Genomic DNA, 22673 nt, shown 5'->3' on the forward strand with positions numbered 1-22673 from the left:
TTTAAAATCTGTGAGAAGATGTCTAATGGGAATCTTAACACAAGGGTGGAGAAAAGATTAATTTACTGCCAGAGATCAAGGATGAGGCACAACATCTGTGAACACTTAAAGAAATCAGATTTAACCGGCAATAACACAAGCTCAGTAAGAAGGGACAGAGTGACCTCCAATTACTTAGTATGGGCACTTAGCAAATGATAAATGCCCTTTTTTAGGTAAGAAACGATTATCTCCTCATTACTATTTCCGACAAGGAAAATAAGCCTTTAATTACATGATACAATGTTCTTCTACTTGGCAAGATGTCTGAGACTTTTAGCAGCATGGCTGAACTCATGTCGTGGAACAAATTCATCTAAATTAGCCCTGCAACAGATCTAATACAACCAGCAACCAGACATTTCTTGCACACTTAACACTGATAATGTCCTTTAAGCATTACTTGCTATAAAATGTATTTCAAGAGTTAGATACGCGATGTTTTCAGACTGCATTTTACAACACCATACTGCTCTATAAGCTTGAGACAAATGTAACAGCTTAAGACTCAGCGTTGCTACTGCTGTAAACAACATGTCATATACAAATTATTTGTTCCTACTTAAATAAGAAGCCAGCAGTTGCCTGTTCCCTTATTTTTATTGCAGACTGGCTTCCATATTTAAGCTCCACAGGGCTGCAAGTAGATTCAGCAGGATATATTGGCACAAACCAAAATAAGAAAAATAGGCTGCAAATCCTTACATGTTATTTCTGAGAGTGCTTATTAGAAGCTTTCCACCTGAAAGTCACACGCATATATGGAAACAAACTATCAGTTTTACTGGAAGGGGGAAACAGAGTAGAAGTAAAACAAATGTATACAATATTTTTAATTCCTTAAGCTTTACTGCTAGCACTGCCATTTGTATGGCACATATATTTTAGACGTTTATCTTTTTAAACATTGATGCAGATACATTGACACAATGACCACTTTAGTTTTAATGTATAGCTATCTCAAAGATCTCTGTCTGAAAGAATGCAGGAAGCTGTTATCCCTGTTACTTCCACAGTATACTAATGTTTCTCCACATTAAGCTAATGGTTGTTTTTTCCTCAAGTAAATGGCAAATTAAGAGTGTAATTTTATTCCAGTTACAACTGCTCCCAGATTATAATCCAATTTACAATTATGTCAGACTAAGCTAGTTGAAAAATTATTCTTGAGCTTCTACAATCAAGTCATCAAAACTGTCAGTAACAGGACATCGAAGCTTAACATTGTGAAGCTTTCATGAGGCACGTGACAATGTGAAATACTCACAAGGCAAGTATCTTCCATTCAGTCTCTTCGGCTTTGTCACTTAATCATATCCACATTTTCCAAGTAGCCTGCCTTATGAGTAACTATTAATGCAAAGTGTGTCAAGAATACGAATAAGAAGGAATAAGAAAATATAGGCTGGGAATTGATGCTTGATAAAATACAAAATATATTCGTTTTATATTTCTCATTATAACGTCACAAATTGAGTGTCATATTACTGTGACTAACTGGTTTAATGCAAGAAATCTTAATTTAAAACAAACAAAATGCATTATTCTATAGTAATAATTACAAAGACCAACCAGCTACATATTTCTCTTTGCATGCGTTACCATGGATGATAATGACCAGGATGACCTGCATTCATGATAAAGAAACTAGAGAAGAACCCTTATTTTTTCCCTTACACCAAGTTTGCAATATCCATTCCCCACTACATTTCTGTTACTTTACCACTAGATGAGCAACAGCCTGTTAGACCAAATATAGAAGGACCTCTCTCCTTTTTCACTGCAAAAACAAGATGAAAGCAATACAGGGAAGGAAAATTTTCAGCTACTGCAGCTTCTCAAATTCTAAAGGGACTTCTCCCCCACCCCTTCTGCCGTGTGAAAGACCCACACAATTAACAGGATAGACTACATGAGTCACATAGTTAAATGCAGGAAACTGGTAAAGTGAATATATACAGAACAGTTATCAAGCACAAAGTAAACTCAGAAGAAAAAAATCAGAGGAAAAAATATTTTCATAAATCTTTCAATAAAAACAAATATTGAAAGTTACTTATAGCAGTGGGTGAGACCGTTTAAGAAATAGAATCAAGGCGATGTATTTGTTCTCCATTTTTCAGTGGGAAAGCACTGTCTGGAACACAGAACACATTTTATCTCTAATAAAGAACAAAACCCACTAATGTAATTTTAGAATAAGCCCTAGAACAGAAACCTCTAAGCCAAGGAAGATTTTCTCTACAGTTCAACAGACCTCCTAGTATTTAAGGACTGAAGCCTCTTATATCCCCCCAAAGGGGATCTTCTCCTTCTCTCCAAAGGAGCTTAATGAATAACTCTGAAGTTCTTCAATACTTTTGCTTGGTTTTAGATTTCCCTCCTCAAAATCTTTTAAATTACTGTATAAATGAAGCTGATTTACAGCATCCTGAAACAAATGGTCTCACCATGCTTTGTTTATTGGCATTTATAAAGCCTCCTGGAAGAGAAACACATACATATTAAGCTCTCTAAAATTGAAGAAAAAAATTACAGCGAAGTTAAGATCTGCTTAGTTAGTATATTCCATTTGTAATATGTTACATACATGATTTTCAAAACATTTATTTGTGCTTTAGCTCACCCGAAGGCAATTTTATTCTGAAGCAGTTGCACATCTTCAAATAAACATGATTACAAGAACAAGAAAGACTGCATAGAAGACATCCGATTTCAGTTTTCTTTATATTTGCTATAGAAAAAAAAATACCTATTCCAGTCCAGTAGTTTAAATAAAGACGTACATTTGAGGTACCAAACTGAAATGTTTCCAGAAGAGGTAATTTTAAATTCTCATTTCATTTATTACATAATGCAGAATTTACTTTGGTACACTATGTGTGGCTGCCATTCTGACAGAAGTCAGACTGCCAATAGACCTTGTCTATTAAGGGAGTAAAAAATTTTAAAAAAAAATCCAATATGATCATTTACAAATTTTCGTAAGTCTTCCACGAAACACTGACATACTAGAGAAAAGGGATTCCAGTTCTCAAGGTAAGTACAGTAATTAAAATAAACTTTGCTAGATTTCAAGGCAACAAAAGAAATTCACTACTTGACCTCTACATAAATAAATGCAAAGATTTCTTGCATTATTTTGGTTGATTCTGTACAAGTTTCTGTGATTAATTTTATTTAAATATAACACAACAACTTAATCCAGGATCTTAATGAGAAGCAAAGGTTGAAAGTTCTAATATAGAACCTGCACAACAGTTATCTTTCAACACTGACTAAACAAACAATGGCATATAAAAAGGTTTAGAAATTACACACTTTGAAATGAAGATGTTTTATCTTGATTAACTGTTGTTACAAGATGAATTTTTCCCTTTAGTGTGCAACATCATTCTTTACTTGCCAACAATGTGTACAAATTATCGCAGCAAAATTTACAGAAAAATTGACTTTGGCCTTGGTCTTACAAAGACCTATTTACATATTTGGGATAAGCAAGAGTGTTCTTCCCTTTAAATTCTATACATATCTTAAAGCTTCAAGCCTATATTTGTATCTACAAAATACAGCAAGATAAAAAGTCTGTCAAATATACATCTTAGACCATTACAATAGCGTGTCTTTACATATATGAACTTATCTATTGCTAAATTACCCACCCTTCATCACATGCGTATCTCTAAAAAATAAAGCACTCCCACAGTTAACTCCTTGGTGCTGATGGGTTTGACTACTGAAAGCAGTTACTAGATGGGGGAAAAGGAATTAAATCCTTGTGCAAAAGAGATTAATGCACCCCAAACTGCCCCCCAAAATGAATAATCCTGTAAATAAGAGATACATGTTTTAATACAACTAAGCGTAATGAATTCTCTGTGGGGAAAAGTGCAGCTACTCAATAATCACACTCCCATTTACTCAATTTTTCACTCTTTGGAGTTTATATCATTAATTCAACACCTCAAATAAGTCCAATTTTGGCTAGGTGTTTCTATTAATTTGTTTTAAATTCTGGTTCTTGAAGTTCTGTTGCCAACGGCAGATCATTTTCATGGAAAAAAGGACCTCAACACCAAAGAATTAATGCTGTATCTGCATAACTGAAAGGACTCAAGAGTAAAACTAGTGTTTAAAAATCTTTCAAACTGTCTCGTGACAATCTAGCAACAGAATCTAACCTACGTCCCAAATGAATACTTGCTACAAAGAAGGCAACTCTGCATGCAATCATTCAAATTTACATTAGTTTGTAATTAAAAGAAAAACAAGATTCAATTGCAAACAAGTATACGACTTTATACAGAAGGCCTCACTGTGGTAAATTATATATAGCATAGTGTTCTCATTTTCCTTAAAGTGCTATCAACATCATATCGCTTCAAGGTCATTTATTGTTTTAGGAGGTCTTTTAGTACAGCACCAGCACTGGCATCAGGGGACACTGGCAGTGGCGTAAAAGTAGGCAAAGCATCTGAAATAGGTTTCATAAGTAGATGCCCAGAACTAGGAGCAGGTGTTATGAGAGGCACTGCTGCAGATCGAGGTGCTAGAAATGGATTCGTATCTGGTCTTCTGCTGATTCCTGAGACTCCAGAATCTGAAACGTAAAACAAACAAAACGCTCAACTTTGTCGGAAAGTTTTCTTAAGTCTATCCAATTTTAGAGCATTTGCCATGCAACAAATTTTACAACTGCATATTACTTTTGCAATACGAAAATGCTTGCCATGGACTGCAGATACTCTCATAGACTTATTTCTATCCTCTCTCATCTTGATTCTTATCTGCCCTGTTGCTTCTTTTGTTCAACAGTTCCTGTGTCTACACTTCAAGTCACCAGTTAAAAATTGTGGCATTTCCAGGACATGCCCAACCATATTGTGCTTGTTGGCATGAAATTCAGAAGAAACTAAGGATATCCAATAAAATCTATACATTTTTGTGTGACATGGAACACAGACACCCTATGCAAAGGTTCACTTCACCTATGCAACATCAAACACAAAGTATCTCTGTCACACTGACTCCAGGCACTATGCAAAGACCTAAGGGTCCATGCACTACCATGCAGCACCCAGGTAATGCTTCCTACCCCATACTGTATTGGGCAGCTGCCCCAGGGTCAATTCTAAGAAAACCCATGTAAATAAAGATCACGGGCAATGAGTCACAACTGAACCTTGAGTCTTTATGTTCGCACATTGGTCAGATTATAAAAAAATGTATTTGTAGTGAATAAATTTGTTTCTAAATGATTTTAATCTAACAATCAACTTGCTCCTTCCTACCTTCCCCTAAAAAATCCTAATCTTCCAGATTTAAACCGTTCTCAATGGCAAAATGGAAAAAAAATACCAAGTTCATAGTTTACACATGAGGAATCACAATCATTTAAATCCCTTTGAAAATTCTACTTTTAGCTATTTATGTTCTCAGCATAGTTTCAAGTTTTCTTGAAATTCTCAATTGTTACCTGGTATTTGACTGCTGGTTGGAGTACTGCTAGTTTTAGCAGCTCCTGCTGCTCCTAAAGGTTTCATATCATGAACGGAAAGCTTGGGTGGAGGAAGGCTTGGGCAAGATTCTGTTTCAAGGAATTTCACAAACAGTTCTGAAAAAGACTACAAAAAGCTACTAATTATTAAATTTTACATGCTTTTCAAAAGAGCATCAGTAAGTTAAAAATAAATACGTTTTCAAAAAAAAGCAGCTGTCAGCGAGCTCTGAAGAACTCTGTACCAGTAGGTAAATGTTCTGCTTAATGAGTAACAATGTAATTTATTTCGAAAACAAGTTTTTGTTGTCTCAGTGAGCAGCATTTATGGGAAAATGACCAACTCTAAAGACAACACATACACTTCCGCCACAATCCCATTACTGATTTTAGCCAATAGTTTCAAGAAACCTGTGCTGCTACTGACATCACAAGTACTGGCTGCCTGCATTATTTTCTGTGGACAATAAATAAATAAATAAAAATCCCTACAGTTTAAGATAATGTAAAGGAGTTATTTCTCAACAAAGTTCTCTAGCTCAATGAACAAAAAAATACCCGAAGTTAATCCAATCTGCTCAATTTCTCAGTGCTTAATCCTTGAGTGCATTATTTAGTGGTCTGCAAAACGGAAAGTTCCACAGATTAACAGCTCCCATGGACCATACCATGAAAACTGTTGCTTTACAGTATTTGGAAGCTTAAACTATCAACTTTATATGCTGTACATAAGAGACACTAACTGCAGCAGCAGAGAAAGCTTTACAAGTAAAATTTAAAGGACAAATGGGAAATGCTGTCATGAAAATATGGTATTATGGTCTCTTCTGTTGTTGAATATTGCAGGCTCCCAGACTCCCACATGTATTTAACCTCTGACACTGTCGGTATGCAGCATCAAGTCCATACTGGAAGAAGACAATGGTCCCAGGAGCCAGTGGAACAGTAAGTAGTTTTGTATTAGCCCAACACTTAGAATTATGCAATTGTCTTCAATACCTATATATTTATTTAGTCAGAAGGGAACAACACACCCCAAAAACAAAGCATGCCAGAGCAGCTACACAGAACAAATAAATAATGTAAGATACAGCAGAATTGAAAAATTGAGCTCAATATACTCATGAACCAAACATAAGCACTACCATGCAACCACTCCAGTTCTTCCACTCAAACAGAGAATACACAATTAAGTCTTACACTATTAAAACCAGTTTGATGAGTTGGTCGTAAAGGTGTGCTCGGGACACTCTTTGATCCTGTTCCTCCACCAAGCCAACCAGTCACCCATCTCGTAACTCCTCTCTGGTCTTCACAGAGTAACTAGAAGGTTTAAAAAAAAAAAGTTAGGAAACAAAATAAAGCAGCAGATGAAAAACCTGCAGCACTGTGCTCATTGTATTACTCTAGGGAATTCCACAGAATCCTATAGGTAACTTTAATTGCTACCAAAACCTTATTCTTTCCCTCCTGAAAACTGGCAGTCTAAAACCCTACCTCTTTGTTTAATGTAAAGTCACATTCTTCACAATACCTAGTGGTACATATAAAGTTAAATGATTTTTCTTTCACTGACATATTAGAGCTATTATATACAACAGTACAAACAGTACAAAGTTAAATCCGTTACTTTCTGCATTAGCAATCCTCAGCAAGATGAAATCTAGTGTACCAAGTAAAGTTAACATAAGATTTCATTAACATCAGCATGTTCCACATAAAAAAATGAATTCAGGTAAGAACAAAAAGCACAGATTTCCCCCGCTCCCCAGCTAGAATTGCCAGGACAATCACATTTAGTTTAGCAGCAAGTCATTCTATTTTCAAGTAAGGATACTGCAAATGAATTAGAATCATAGAATTACCTGATCAAGTTCCTCTTTTTTCATACCCAAGATACTTCCCATTAACCTTAGCACTTCATGACGTTTATTTTTTGGAGTATGAAAATGTCCAATGAAGAGATTCCTCATCAGAAGCCTGCAGAATAAAGACTGTTGTACTGTCTGCTCCTAGGTAACAGGTGATAGGGAAATTCTAATGCATTTAGTCCTTATACTTTTGCCTTATTTACAAAAACCCAAACAAACAATCCAGGAAAGGAACTAAAAGGGAATCTCACCAATTACCTTCCCCTCCAAGTTAAAACACTTCTTAAACAACGAGCTGCAAGTTGGACAGTATTATAAGTATTGTATGCAGTAACACAACACTAAATTGTACATTACTGACTTCTGATGCAAGTGACACAATGCAGGAAAATATTATTCCCAGATTGTGACTCAGAAGAACCTTTAAACTGTCCCAAACCAAGACCTGTGGAGTGAGCACAGGAACTCATTTGCCTATCCTGGTCTCAGCTCTAACACAGGGAGGGAGAAGATGATGACGACTAAGGCAGAAATCAAATCCGCACAGCACCCAGGTGATGCCATTCAAACCTCAGATGCGTTATAACAAATGATCACTAAGAACTTTTCTCTCAATTTTCAGGACTCGTGCTAGTGAAGTGTAATTCTACTTAAACATATAATCCAAATTTTTATACACATTGGTTTTAATAATCAAGATTAATATTTATAACCACCAATTGAGAAACATCAAAATAATCAAAGTATAATTTCAAGATTACATAGAGAAGCTCAGTTCTGCACTACTCTTGCAACTGCTAGTTACACATCTGAACACTGCAAAGAATAAACAACAAAAATGTATACCAATACAATGACTTACTTGTCCACTTTTCCTTCTGTGCTGTTGATGAGATTCATTAGTTTATTTTGTACATCTTCTAACATTTCTCTTCTGATCTCACCTATAAAATGTTACGTCAAAGCAAATAAAAATCCCAGACTTTGTTTCAATGTGTTATTAATAATACATATCTTTTAAAATAAAGACAAGCTAGTACGTGCATTTATTTAGAACAGTATCGGCACAATTTCCTCTAAAAGGTGTCAACTTAGTGATTAATACTTGAATTCATAAGCTAGAATTTTCAGAACAATACTTAAAACTAAAGTACAGAAACACACAGGATGTCAGTCAACTGCAGAAGGTCTGATGAACCGCTCAGTTCCATCTAGATCGTATAGAACTGGAAAGAAGTTATCATGTTGTCATCAGGTCTTTGGATCTCAGTACTTAAATATATTTGCTCTCATCCAATAATTCCATAGCATAGATTTTGCTATGAATCTAAAATTTCAGAAATGCAAATTATTTGTTAGCTTAAATTTAGAATACACCTGATTACCCCAAATTGTGCCAGTAACTCTGGCTTACTCTGACCTCTCGCAAACTAAAGCTCACCATACAGAAAAAGAATTTCCAGAATTTTACATCAGCCTGACTTTAAGGGTACAAGACTCAAAGTTTTATCTTCATAAAACTCAGCTATGTTAAAAATTGGATAAAAATATCTTATGTTCAGGTCTACACAAGTTTATGCAAAAAGCATAAAGTAAAAACTAATAGAAAACCTCACATCCTCAAACACATGACTTAAGAACACTAACAAACAGTTTTCTGAGAAGAAAACAAACAGCTACAAGGTACAAAGAATTCATTGAAGATAAGCTTAAAAACACCAAAAACAGAATTTTTCACCAAACTTTGGTTCTGCAAGATACTATCTTTGAAATTATTTTTTTCCTAATAAAAGCACAAGTTTTAACAGCACACACAAGCTGAACATAAAACAGAACCTCAACATAAAGACAACTGCTATCCTGAAGTTACATAAGAAGAGATAAGTTTTTTCTCCCCTCTCTCTGTAATGCTGAATTATTCAAATGTTTTCAATCTCCATAGAAAAACTCTCAACCAACATACATTTCCTCTTCTTTAATATTTCCTGGGCTCATGTTGATTGATTACAAATAAATGCTTCTTTAAAAAAAAAAAGGCAAATATTTGTAGGAATGACTGGATATCTTTAAATTCTTTTAAATAATCACATTTTTCTTGAGAGAAGATGGAAACAAAGGAAGAAGAAAAGTGATGTGTAGGAAGTTTTATAATTTTCAGATCATTTGAGATGCATGAAAATATTCCGCTCTGGTTTCCACACGACTTTCAATCTTTAATAAATGCATATCATTACATGGCTCTCTACTAACAGTAGTAACACCCTGAGAACCTGTAGAGAGTTTTGATGTATCTAGGCGAAGAGCTAGGCTGTGAAATGCGTCCTGATCAAATACTCCACCACTTTCCATAAACACTTCACAAATATGAATTTTGGAAAGTAAAGAGTAGAACAAACTAATTAGTGTTATGATGGGAACATTACTTAAAATTATGCAACTTTGCAAGCGTGGTTAAACAGGAAACCCAAATTTGAATGAAACTGCAGAAGCATCATGGAAGCTGAGCGATTATTTAGGTCTCCATAGAATAAAAGAGAATTTTTAAAAAGTTAAACTACTGATTATGATTTAAAAAAAAAAAAGAGAAACAACATACAAAAATTAGGTTTAAGTAAATTGTTTCAAGACATTGTTTTTGTTCTACATAGCAAGATAATAGCAATTTTCCTTCTTAATGTTTAAAACAAATTGATTGATGGCTTTGAAGTGAAATGTTATTTCTATGCTGTATTTTTTAGAGAATGTTTTTTATACCAGAAGACCAAGTTTTAAAGACAGCTACATGGCTACATTCATCCACAGTGATTACACAGCTCTGCCCTTGGACATATTTTTAAATGGAATATTTCCTTCTAAAATGGGACCTTAAACATGTACTTTGTGTGTACAAAAAGACTGAATAACAGAAAAGACCTGAGCCAAAATTCAGCATGGACTGCTGTAAACCAGACATTTACAGCAGTCTCCAATAATCTGTTAACCATTTATGGCAATCCTGAAAACTGCATCTGGTACGTCTTATACTTTTCCATTAAAATCACTTCTCCTGCCAAAAAAAATCCATAAAGAAATCCGTCAAAGGATTTGGCCAACAAAACTGTGTCTGGGAATGTATTTGGCTAATTTTCAATAAGACATTATATGTTTTCTTGTATAAATAGAGCAAATGGAATGGTCTCTTTTTCAATAAAAATTATAATTTATCCTACAACAACATTGAAGTGCTGCTTCCTTTATAAAACAATTTCTTTTCAATTTTTAACAAGTAAATTGCTTGCCACTACAACATAGTTTGATAAAACACTGAGACCCAGTTTTCTCTCAAGGTTCAAATCCATTAACACATTATCCCTTCTGTTTTCAGGAAGCTTAGCTATCAAAATTAACCCGTACCATAAGAGCTCTCCAAATAATAGTGCCAAATTTGCCTACGTCAAAGTTATTTTCAACCCAGGGTCTTTGAACATTTCCACTGTAATGTCTCTAGTAAGAGAGAGACATAAAGAAGATTATATTAAAAAAAAATCTACAGAATTAGTAGTAGATTGATGTAGCAATGTGAAATTTCATTCAGGTTGTAAAATTCACACGTGAACTGAGAACAATGCTATGATGCCCACTGATGTCATACTGCACTTATAGATAAAATACATTTAAAAAATGCATAGTTATGAAAAGGTTGCAGCTTTTTTGAGGAGTTCTTTCTGAAATTGCAAGGGCTTTAAAAGCCCTTTAAAAAGCCCATTCACATTAATTATAAGATCACAAGCAAGTCTGCTTTAAGAAAATATTATATAATAAGATTACATATTATATATTTCAAGCGGAAAACAAATCACAATTTAAAAATGAATAGCAATTATTAGCTGAATGTGGTCAGAGCTAAAGGAGTTACCACTGCATCCAGCAGAGACGATTTTGCAGGCACCTTCCTACAGCAAGCCTTAACTAAAAGTCTTCACCCCCAAGATTTCCCACAGTGGGGGAAAAAAATCAGAAAGCACGAGACTGCAGAGCGTGAGCAAGAGTCTGCCCTTCAAACTTTCCTTTGAGAGCCCCCTTCGGTGAGCAATCACAAAGTCTCCTCTTGCTTCAGATTTATCCCACATACACAACTGGAAGTTGGACTTTAATAAAGGATGATGCAGTAACAGCAAAATATGGCGACCCACAGAAAAAGAAGAAAAGGCAGAACTCAGCGGGAAAATGGAGGAGGAAAAGACAAATAACACGTATTACAATGATTAAAAAACAAGTTAATGCTCCCTCAACAGTTGGTACTGCTAATCACTCATGTGAGGACTGTCACACAGATAGACAGACCACTTCCCCTTGCAGCTCAAGGAAACGCTGAAGATAAAATTACACGTCAGGGTTGAGATTCAAGGACAGAAATCCAACAAAATTACTATTAGTTCTAAGTTCTACTCTACCTAATGGTACAACTCTTTTCTCATGAAAGCTAATATTAATGAAGGAAAAAACACCACAGCAATCTTATGTTATCCATATAACTATTGCATCATCTCCAATCGAGTCTGAGCTTGTAAAATCTTACTGATGTTTGGCATTCCAATACATTATACAGAAACCACTTAGTCTTTTCTATTTGATTAAAATAAAGTTCGAGACCACAAAACAGAAATTCATAAAAATGGTATCAGTTTTTAGTACAAGGTATTCTGCCTGTTTAGGCTTTCCTATACAGCTTTAATGCTAGAAGTGTTTACAAAAGACAAGGCTATGTATCCATCACAGATTTTACATTTCAGCAATGTTGCTGAGAGGAAAATACCCATCTCCAAAACATTCACAGACACAGAATCATTTACATTGGAAGGGACTTCCTTAGGTTACCTACTCCAACCCCCTCAATTCAAGAAGAGTCAGCTAGAGCAGGCTGGACTGTGCGCATGTAGGTTTTTGAGTGTCTCCATGGATGGACATACCTCTCTGAGCAAACTATTCTTCTGACCACCCTTGCTGTAAATATTCTTCCTTTTCAAAACTGGTTCTCCAGGCAAACCCTTCTTACCATTTAGCCAAGTTTTGTCTTCAAATCCAAATTAATGAAGTTTGTAAAATGCCAGAGTATTTAATCAGAGAACAGTATGAACAGCATCTCTCTAAATACGAGCAATCCGGAAGCTCATTTGAGATGAGATCTAAAAATACAAACTAAAGACGTGTATAAGGCCTTCCACATAATCTCTTCAGTCAGTCTTATACTTGTGCAAGAGCTGCTCCCTCTACATCTCTTACCAACAGAATATCCTTTATCTCTACCTCACAGTAACTTTGTCTATGTGAAAAATGGTAGTTAATTTGAAAAAATGTGACAGCATTGATATTTCACAAACCTTTAGAAGACATACAGAACTAAAGCTAATTCAAGGGCTTTGGTATCTAAACAGAAAAAAAAAAGAATAACTTTAAGGTGTTTCTAAAGAAAGACACCTAGTAGAAGGTACACGAACTTTAGAAATGTTTAATCAGAGAAAAATCTGTTACCTTCTTTTTTAAGCTCTTCAATCTGCTCCTCTTTAACATCAAGTTGTTCAGTAAGCCTTGATGCTGCATCCAGTGCAGCATTCGCCTCTTCTAAATTTTCCTGAAGAGAGGGCAGGAAAAGGACAAAAAGGGAAGCACAGGAGTTCACTCTTACAATTATGCTCATACAACACAGATCAAACACAGCAGACATTTGTACTTTATAATAAGCTGGTTGGAAACATTCCCAGAAGAACACATGCTATCTTACTGGCCTTTTGGTCCCAGCCTGACTCCATCTCTAATCCAAAGAAGAAAGAATTATTATCTAACTTAATCTAGAATCACAGAATCCTTGGAAGGGACTGATCTAGAATCATAGAATCCTTGGAAGGGACTTATGAAGGCCATCTAGTCCCACTCCCCTACAATGAACAGGGACTCCTCAGCTTGATCAGGCTGCCCAGAGCCTGATCCAGCCTCAGCTTGAAAGTCTCCAGGGATGAGGCATCGATCACATAACTGGGCAATCTGTTCCAGTGCTTCACCACCCTCACTGTAAAAGATATTTTCCTTATATCTAACCTAAATCTACTCTTTAAGAGCTTGAAACCATTTCCCCTTGTTCTATCACCAGAGACCCTGCCAAAGAGTCAGTCCCCTTCTTTCCTGTAGCTCCCCTTTAGATACTGACAGGCCACTATCAGGTCACCTCAAAGCCTTCTCTTCTCCAGGCTGAAGAGCCCCAGGTCTCCCAGCCTGTCCTCGTTCAGGCTACTCTTACACAGTAATAGACAATTAACACTTCACACAGCAGTTTAAAAAAAAAAAAAATTATATCATGAATTAGTATGCAATTTCATTGGGTTCAACTTCATTATTTAACCTACCTGTAGCGATGCAACTTTTTCTTCTAAGTTTTCAGCTTTTTTTTTCCATTCTGCAGTCTCTTTTTGGTGCTTTTCCAGCTCTGCTGAATACATGGCTTTTTCTTCTAATGAGTTAAAAATACACAAAGAAAAAAAAATCTCTATTCGTAATCCTTTTTCAAGATACACAATTGCAAAGTCTCAGCATTATCACATCTGGTGTTCATGAGGTAGAATTCTAATTTCATAAATAGTATAAAGACCAGCAGTTTTCACATTTTTTAGAAGATGATTTTAAAATTCAAGCTATCAAAATGAAAATCAAGTAACTACGCATTTCAAAAGCACGAAAATACAGTAACTATCTCATTTGAATAACACTTGTTGTGATCTTTGATATTTCTTGACAAAACTTACCCTGTTGGAATTGCTCTAGTACCATCTGCAGGTTGGCCAGTGACAATGCATACTGTTTCACTTGGTCCTGAGAGACTGCAAGCTGTAGCACTGTTTCATCTCTCTGCTTGGAAACCAGGTTTAATTGCTCTTGCAAAGATTCAACCTGCAGATTAGCCTGATGACTTAAATGAGCATGACATAAATTATTTAACACAGTGACAAAAATCATCACAGAGAGAATTAAACAACAAAAAAATGAAGGCATTCCCTCCCCAACCCCGAATTCCTCTTAAAAACAAACAAAAAAAATCTGCTAACAACACATTTTAAAGAAGCCTGCTAACAAAATTTTTGCAATCCAAGAACAAACTTATGTCTGAAGCGCCTTGCTTCAATTACTAAATGATGCAATAAGTCTTTCTGCCAACTTCTACTGTTAAAGCCAGTCACCAATAACTCAGCATAGCCTGCTCCATACTGACCACTGAATACCTATTTAATTTTCCATTACACAGAAATATTATGAACCTGATAACCTATGAACCTAGGTTAGTCTTTTTAACAGTGCCTATCAGGTAAAAAATAGGCTGTATTTCTTGAAAGACATTTGACAAGTTCCTACAAAGAATTAAAAAATATTCCGCCAGTTTTTACAGAGCCTTCTCTCAACTCTTCACATTTCTGCACCGTTTTCCACAACAAATTCTGGTCAACTCAGAAATTTCTTTGCTGAGAATGTTAAGAGCAAAGTTCATCTTTAGCACTTAAAGGAGCACGGAAGACTGTAGCTACATATATCTGGATTCATCTGGACAACTGTAATGAAACAAAAGAAATCTTCTGCTTGAAGTAACCAACATGCCTACATTAAAGACAAGCCTTGAGTAATTTTAATACTCTGATTTCATTGTTCTGAATGAAAAAATGTAACTACAATAAAATATATACATAAATGCTTACAGCACTGTACACCTTTCTATGCTAAAGCATGAAGTAAGATGTATACTTATCTTGAAAGCAATATGAAAGTATCACAAACACCCCTGTTTTGAACTGCACTCTCTCCAAGTGAATGAAACCTTGATTTTAAAGGCAGTTAAGATAATCTTTCATCCTTCGACACGCAATTAAATTGATGGGTTGAGGAATTTTTGTTGTTTCTAGTTCTAAGTAGTCAAAGATCTGAGATTTCTATAGCTGCTACAAAAAGGTACAAAAAGCTACAGTTGTCAAGGTTATTTCAAATTGCCTCTCTGATTCAAGGTAACAGTAATTCATATATTTTTTGTTTTCTCAAGTACCTGCGCACTTTAAAATGCTAATTCAATAAAATGAAGTCATAAGTATTCTCCAGCTAACTGTAATATTCACAGACAATGGCACTGCTGGATAAATGAAAAGACTACCTGGCATTCTCCACTGCAGTAGATGAAGACACAAGTTTTTCTTCCAAAATAGAAACTTTTTTTCTTAGCTTGGTCTCTCTGTCTTCTGCAGCTAAGGCTTCCCGTGTATAGGAGTCCTCCATTTCTATCAGGTGGTTACGTAACCTCTCCAGTTCCTGATTTAGGCGCTGCTCTTTCTCATGTAAATGCTGTATCTGTGTAGAACACACCTTAAGTTGCTTGTATTATCAGCTTTCATAGAGAAAGTAAGCAAAGAAAATGTACTTTGAAGCATATTGCCCGTGTATGATTTCAAGTGCTTTTCACAAGTTATTACTAACAAAAACTATGCAGAATATATTACAGATGCAATTTCTTATTCTTTTTTATTTCTTGCAACTGTAAGTTATGTGGTAGCATACCTCACTCTGTAGGGCACTGCTCTCCATTTGCTTCTGTTTGAGTGCTACCATGACTTGGTCTCTCTCTTGCTGAAAAGTAACAGCCTTTTCCTGCATTGATTTAACCTCATTTAGCAGTTGATTCAATTCCCCCGTTTTGCCCTGTGGAAGACATAAAAAAGCATCTCAAACACAGCAGTTTTACCAAAGGAGATGTAATCTTGGTAAACGTAAAGACAATACTAACGTAACAAGGAAACGGGCAAGACACACATGGCCCTTCAGCACAGGAACACGTTCAGGGAAAACATTATTCTCAAGTTTTTTTCACTCATCACTAAAAGACGAAGTACAAGTTATTCCTAACGGACACTACACAGTTGTGGTTTTAATTAACTGCTGTGAGTAGATACCTCTTTAAAGAAACTTTTTGTTTCTTTAAAAAAGATTCTCAATCAAATTACTTCCACAGTAACTAATAAACTACTGCAACCTTTCTCTGAACACATACTGAAAAAAGTATCTACATTTCCATATGTCAAATTGTAAGGAGAAACCACTACTTTTATTTTTTTTTTCCCCGTGAAGCTTCTTCAGCTATAGAAAGATGTGTGAACCCATTTATCTCCTAGGGACGTCGTGAAGCAACCACATTGGAATGACTGACACATGAGGAAAGAACACTGAGAAATTAGTTCTCCTTGCCACCTCTGCAAATTTTATAAAATAAAAATAATACAGCGCAGTTAATGCAGAACAGGCAAAAGCAAAATACTGAGCAGCTCAGTAAATGAGTATTTTCCAACTGAATGAAAAATGTTGTTTATGGATACAAAATTAACAGATAAAATTGTAAGCCACTGACCCGCTGATTTTTCATTTTTTATGCTGTAATGTGATTACAGTAAGCAGTCACCAATTTCAGGCACACACATGATGTGTACGTATACATGAAAACACATTACCATGCAACTTATTTCAAAAGATAATAAATATGAACACACATACCTGTTCTTTCTCTTTCAGTAGTTTCTCGAAAGCGAGAGCTTTTTCCTTCATTGAGTGGGACTCAAACTCTTTCTCTTTCAGCATCATTGAAAATTGCATATTAGTTTCCTGAAGTGCTCGGAATTCTGTTTCTTTTTCCCTACACCGTGCAACTATTTTTTCATTTTCTTCTTTCAGTTTTCGAATATCCATTTCTAAAATTAAATTCCTTTCTTTGAGATTAGTCACAGCTTGTTTTAAAAGCTCATTTTCATTTTCTTTGTTACTAAGATTTTCACTCACAGAAAGTAACTGATCACTTTTAGATTTAATCAGTATGTCTTTTTCTCTAAGAGATTTCTGTAAAACGTCATGTTTTTCTCTGATCTGCCTCATCTCTGAATCTGTCTCCTCTTGACTCCTTCTTTCGAACTCTGATGCTGTAGCCACAGAATCAGATAATCGTTGATTGTTTTCCTGAAGAGTCCTAATAGTTGAATCTTTTTCTTGCAACTTTTTTTTCAGTTGTTCCAATTCCTTTTGAAGGAGTTTAGATTCATCACTGAGTACTTCAGGAGCACTGTTTTGCATGACTGAAGGTTGTGAAATGATGGAAGCCATCGTCACAGATGGTGTTACCAAATCAAGTTTACCCAGCAGAAGATCTTTGGTGTTATGAAGCTGTCCTATGGTGTGCTGAACTTGTGCTAATTCTTGACTAAAACTTTTTAGTTTTTTCTCATTTTGTTCATAACTCTGAATCAAGCCATTATAATCTACCTGCAATTTTGAATTACTATCACTTTCAACTGAAATCTGTGCTTGAAGCTTTTGTAGCTCTTCTTGGAGATGAGCTGACTCATGCTGCATGTTCTGAACTGTGGTTATGACCTGCTGTTTCCACTCTTCCATCTTCTTTACTTGCTGTTTTAATTTATCACGTTCTTGTAGAAGTTCTTCAAACTGGTTACTGTTAACACCTCCTGAGCCATTATCAGTACCCGTACTGGATGCCTGCAAGACAGTCAGTAAGGTTTGGCATTTTTGACTGAGAGCATCTATTTCAATATCTTTTTCTCGAATGATACGGGATAAATTTTGAATAGTTTCTCGGAACATGTCTTGACTGCTATTTTCAAATCTATTAGATAATTTTTGATTTTCTTCTTGCAACCTTACCAAAGCTGCTTCTTTAGCGGCCACCATATCCATGATCTTATGATACTCAGTTTTTAACTGACTGTTCTCCCTCGTCTTTTCACTTAGAACTGCTAGTACTTGTTCTCTTTCCATGACATAAGCTTGCAGCTGCTGCTGAAGAACAAGAACATCCTGCCGATAGGAAGCTGAGGAAACTCTAGCACTGAGAGCTTGTATTTCTAAGTCTTTCTCTTGAATGATTCGAGTAAGTTTGCCAACTTCATCTTTAGACAGCTGATCAATTTGTTGACTTAGAGAAACATTCTTTTCATTTAGAAGCTTAATCTCCATCTCCCTTTCTTTGATACCTTTTACTAGTCTTTCAATTTCAGCTTTAGATAAGTCATGTTTTTCATTTCCATTTTCTCCATTAAGTGTCTGAACTTTTGTTTCCTGAAAAAGATCAGTGGAATCAGTTTGAATAACCTGTCTCTCTTTGTGCAACTGAGTTTTAATTTGCTCAATTGTTTTCTGTAAATTTTTAATTTCCTCATCTTTCTCTAAAGAGAGTCTTTCATGTATGACATTCATTTGTTCACACTGAAATTTGGACTCATCTATTTCCTTTCTTTGCTCCTGCAAGGACTGTTGAAGTTGCACTGTTTTTTGATTCTGGTCTTCTATTGTTTTTTTGTGAGCTTCTATTTCTTCTTCAAGATTATTCTTTATCACTTTTAACTGTGTCACCTCACTTTCAAGTTCAATAATAATATCTAGAGTTTTAGGCTCAACCACAGGTGTAGCTCGACTTTGCTGATCCTTAAGACGTTCAATTTCTTCTTTCAAATGATTATTTTCTTCCTTCATGATAGCAAGACTTTTGTCTCTCTCCTCTAAATTTTGTTTTAAGATATCCTGCTTTTTTGAAACTTCCATATATTCCTCAAGTTCCTTCTTCACCTGTGAGGCTTGATTTTTAAGTTTTTCAATAAATTCCTCTTTTTCATTTATGAGTTCTGTCAACTGCTTTTGTCCTCCTAAGCTAGTAGTCAACATCTCTTTTGTTTCTTGATGGTCAACTTCCATCTGTTCCATGTTCCTTTTGAGTTCTGCCATCTTAAAGTCTTTCTCTTGATTGAGTTTAACTAAGCGTTCATGTTCAAGCTGCAAGGCAGTGGTATCCATACTACGTGCATTTGATAATTCCTCAATAGTTTTCTCATACTTCTGTGCTTGTTCAAAAAGTTGTTTTTCAGTCTGGTTTAATTCTGTTTCTAAATGCCTTTTTTCCAATTTCAAAGCTTCCACAATTGTGTCTTTTTCTAAGTAAACTTTATTCTTCTCAGAAATTGCATCATTTAACTCCTGTTTTAGTTCTTCAAAGGCTGCTATTAGCTTTCCATTTTCTGTTTTGAGATCAGACAGAGATTTCTCTAAGTCTTCATTTAGTTGTTTATTTTCCAGTTGTTTATTCTGTAGTTTTGCAATTTCTACTTCTCTTTCTTTCAGAATCAGATCTTGACTACTGTGGTTAGATTCCTGTTTAGTATTTTCTGTTAATTTGCTCAAGGACAGAGAAAGTTCCTCTTCTCTTTCTTTTAGTCTTTGCTGCAATTCTCTAATCTCTTTTTTATTATGCAAGTTACAGTCCTGGGCCTTCTTCAGTTGCTCCTGAAGGTTTCTAACATTATCTTGAAGTTGCTGCTTACTTATATGCAAATCATTAAGTGCATATGAACACTGGCTTAGTTTTTCTTTCTGACTATCTAACTCCTTAACAGTTTCCATTTTCTCCATTTCTAATTTTGCTACTTTCTTTCTTTCAACATCTATGTCAAATTTCAGCTGTTTGGTGATGCTATCGGTTTCTATGTGTTGTCTTGACAGCTTCTCTTTCAGAGTAATCATATGCTGAAATGAACACAAACAAGAATTTATTAGGAAAGAAGGAGAATCAGCAGACCTATGTATTTCATTTTTATCCTCTGAACAATTAAAAATTTGCCTGGAAACAAAAAATGCTTCCTACTTAAGAAAATGAGTTGACAAATAGCATCAAGCAGTCAATGCTAAATGATTAATTGCTAGTTAGATGGGAGAAGAAGCCAACCCCCACCTCGCTACAACCTCACTTCAGGTAGCTATGGAGAGCAATAAGGTCTCCCCTGAGCCTGCTCTTCCCCTGACTAAATAATTCTCGTTTCCTCAGCCACTTTTCATAAGACTTGGGCTCCAGACCTCTTCACAGTTTCATTGCCCTTCTCTTGACACACTCCAAGGGCCTTGATGCATTTCTTGTAGAGAGGGGCCTAAAACTCAACACAGTACTCAAGGTGCAGCCACTCAAATGATGACTGGCCTTAATGGTCTATATAACAGAACAGAGACAGAAAGGTATCGTTTTATTTTCATTATATAAAACATGACCTTCTTTGCTCCACAAATATCCATATTATGAAGAAGCTGTGATGCAGGAGATAACTATTTAATAAAATTAAAAATAACGAAAGGAAAAGAGGAAAAATTTTTAAGAATCATTAATTTTAATCATACTGTCATAAGAAAGAGTTAAAGTATTAATAGGATAAAAACCTCTGAATTACATATAAACAAAAATTATGTGGTATTTATCTGGACTTTAGAAAGTAATATGCATTATGGGCAGCTAACATGCCGTATTCCTTTGTCTGTAACAAGCGAGTTTCTTACACTTAAGAATTTCACATCAAGATGGTGAAACACTGGCCCTGGTATCTCTATTTGCCACAGAGATGATGTATCCATGTGCAAAGATCAACTTAAAAGACAAAAACATACAAATATAAACATGTATTTTTGAAATTCAACGATTGGAATGTTTATTACCTGAGTAGCTTCTTGATTCTGCTTGTCTAGTTCTTCCAATTCTGCTACTAATGTTTCCCTTTCAGCAATACTTTCGTTTAATTCACGTTCTTTCCTTTCCAAATCTTGCTTTAACTGACTTAATTCTGAATTCTGATCCTCATTATATGCAGAAATAATATTATCATCTTTTTGTTGTGCATTTAGCAGCTCCTTCTCAACTTCCTCCTTAAGTCAAAAAAACAAATCTACATATTAGCTTTTCTCTTTACAAAGTTTGTAATGTCTAGATATGAAACGCTTTCTTATTTCTCAAAAATAAAAACAGAGCATGCATTTTTACATTAACATCTCTGAGTCTATATGAATATTATCCCCGTTAGAAATTCTTTATTATGAAGTATTCATCTTTAACATTCATATATACACAATTTTTTTCATTATTACTTCTTTCATGATGCTCATTAGTGCACTTTACAAACTTCTTCACAAAAAGCCACGGCCTGACAAGCATAGTTATATCCACCACGGAGGTACGGATCCATAGCTGGGATCAACTATTACATCTTCTAGTGACACTTTAAACATACAGTATGCACAGTGAGAAAGGAGTCAAAGGCACTGAAAAACATCCTTATGAAAACTGTTATGGGAAGTCTTTAATTGACACAATATACAAAAAATCCCACTTGAAAAAGACTACTGGATGCAAAATATACTAAGTCATATCTCAAGCCTAAATTTATAAAATCCTTGCTGGAATGTTGCAAAAAAAAAAACATTTTTTTTAAAGATATGTTAACTTCATCAGTAAGATAAAATGTAATATTAAAGCCCTACATGGAAGAAAAAGCTATTTCAGAACAACGTTGTCAAAACTATACTGAATATACCAATACTTAACCGATGTATAAAAAATATGCAAACAACACAGTTCAGAAATCTAACATACATCCTTTTCTTTCCTAAGTTTAAGATTTTCTTCTTTAAGAACTTGGAGATCTAGTGTAAATTGCTGAATATCTTTTGCCATACGAATGGGATTGTCAGCCTACAAAAACAGTATTTAAATAGTGAAATACTTAAGGTAAGGATCCAGAGCATTTAAAAAGCATCACATGTAATAACTCTTGACCAATAAATGTCAGTGAAGGAACATGGAAGAATAAACACCTGATATGAATACAGTTTTACACTGTCTAAAGTTCTGTCTTTCTAGTAATTTAAAGGGAAGTTTACGGACTATTAATACTTTAAAAATATATGTTACAGCAGCCTAAGTAAGAGTGGGATAAGTGGAACTCTACTAGTTTTCTTCAACAGAGTATACTGCGGAGTTTCACAAACCAAAACACACTGTTTCCTTGACTGTCATATGTAATTATAAAACCGATCTAAAACTACTTCCATGATTACAAGGTTATTTATCAGCGCGAATGCTCCAAAAACGTATACTACCAAGAACATGCATTTTGCTCAAGTTAGTGTTGTTATTTGTTAGCTTAATTCAGAAATTGCCTTACCTGATATAAACTTGAAAGCCTCACTATTTCTCTTTCTGCTTCTATAATGGAAAACAAAACATAGTTTTACTACTTTCAAAACAACAACAAAAAAACAACCCAAATCATCCTCCCACCTTGCCCAGCAGAACTCTGCTGCTCAAAAGAAAATAGTTTCATAGCACTGTAATGAGATCACTTTTTTTAAGGAATCGGTGCTGTAAAAGATTCAAAGGCACACACTACAAA

At 35.1% G+C, this 22673-nt stretch overlaps 1 protein-coding gene across 1 annotated transcript in view; it reads right to left on the reverse strand.

Annotated features, from left to right (window-relative positions):
- TRIP11 (thyroid hormone receptor interactor 11) overlaps positions 2483-22673 on the reverse strand; it is a 29943-nt gene continuing 9752 nt past the window's right edge. Inside the window, exons 8-20 of the mRNA XM_021403725.1 lie at positions 22446-22486; positions 20944-21150; positions 16960-19989; positions 15973-16113; positions 15572-15765; positions 14184-14347; positions 13788-13891; positions 12919-13018; positions 8270-8351; positions 7402-7516; positions 6737-6859; positions 5516-5663; positions 2483-4639 (exon numbers count right to left, since the gene is read on the reverse strand). Coding sequence (XP_021259400.1) covers positions 4431-4639; positions 5516-5663; positions 6737-6859; positions 7402-7516; positions 8270-8351; positions 12919-13018; positions 13788-13891; positions 14184-14347; positions 15572-15765; positions 15973-16113; positions 16960-19989; positions 20944-21150; positions 22446-22486 — 4658 coding nt within the window. The 3' untranslated portion in view covers positions 2483-4430. The remainder of the gene's footprint in view (positions 4640-5515; positions 5664-6736; positions 6860-7401; positions 7517-8269; positions 8352-12918; positions 13019-13787; positions 13892-14183; positions 14348-15571; positions 15766-15972; positions 16114-16959; positions 19990-20943; positions 21151-22445; positions 22487-22673) is intronic.

The sequence above is a fragment of the Numida meleagris genome, chromosome 6 (assembly GCF_002078875.1).
Source record: "Numida meleagris isolate 19003 breed g44 Domestic line chromosome 6, NumMel1.0, whole genome shotgun sequence".
Taxonomy (NCBI): domain Eukaryota; kingdom Metazoa; phylum Chordata; class Aves; order Galliformes; family Numididae; genus Numida; species Numida meleagris.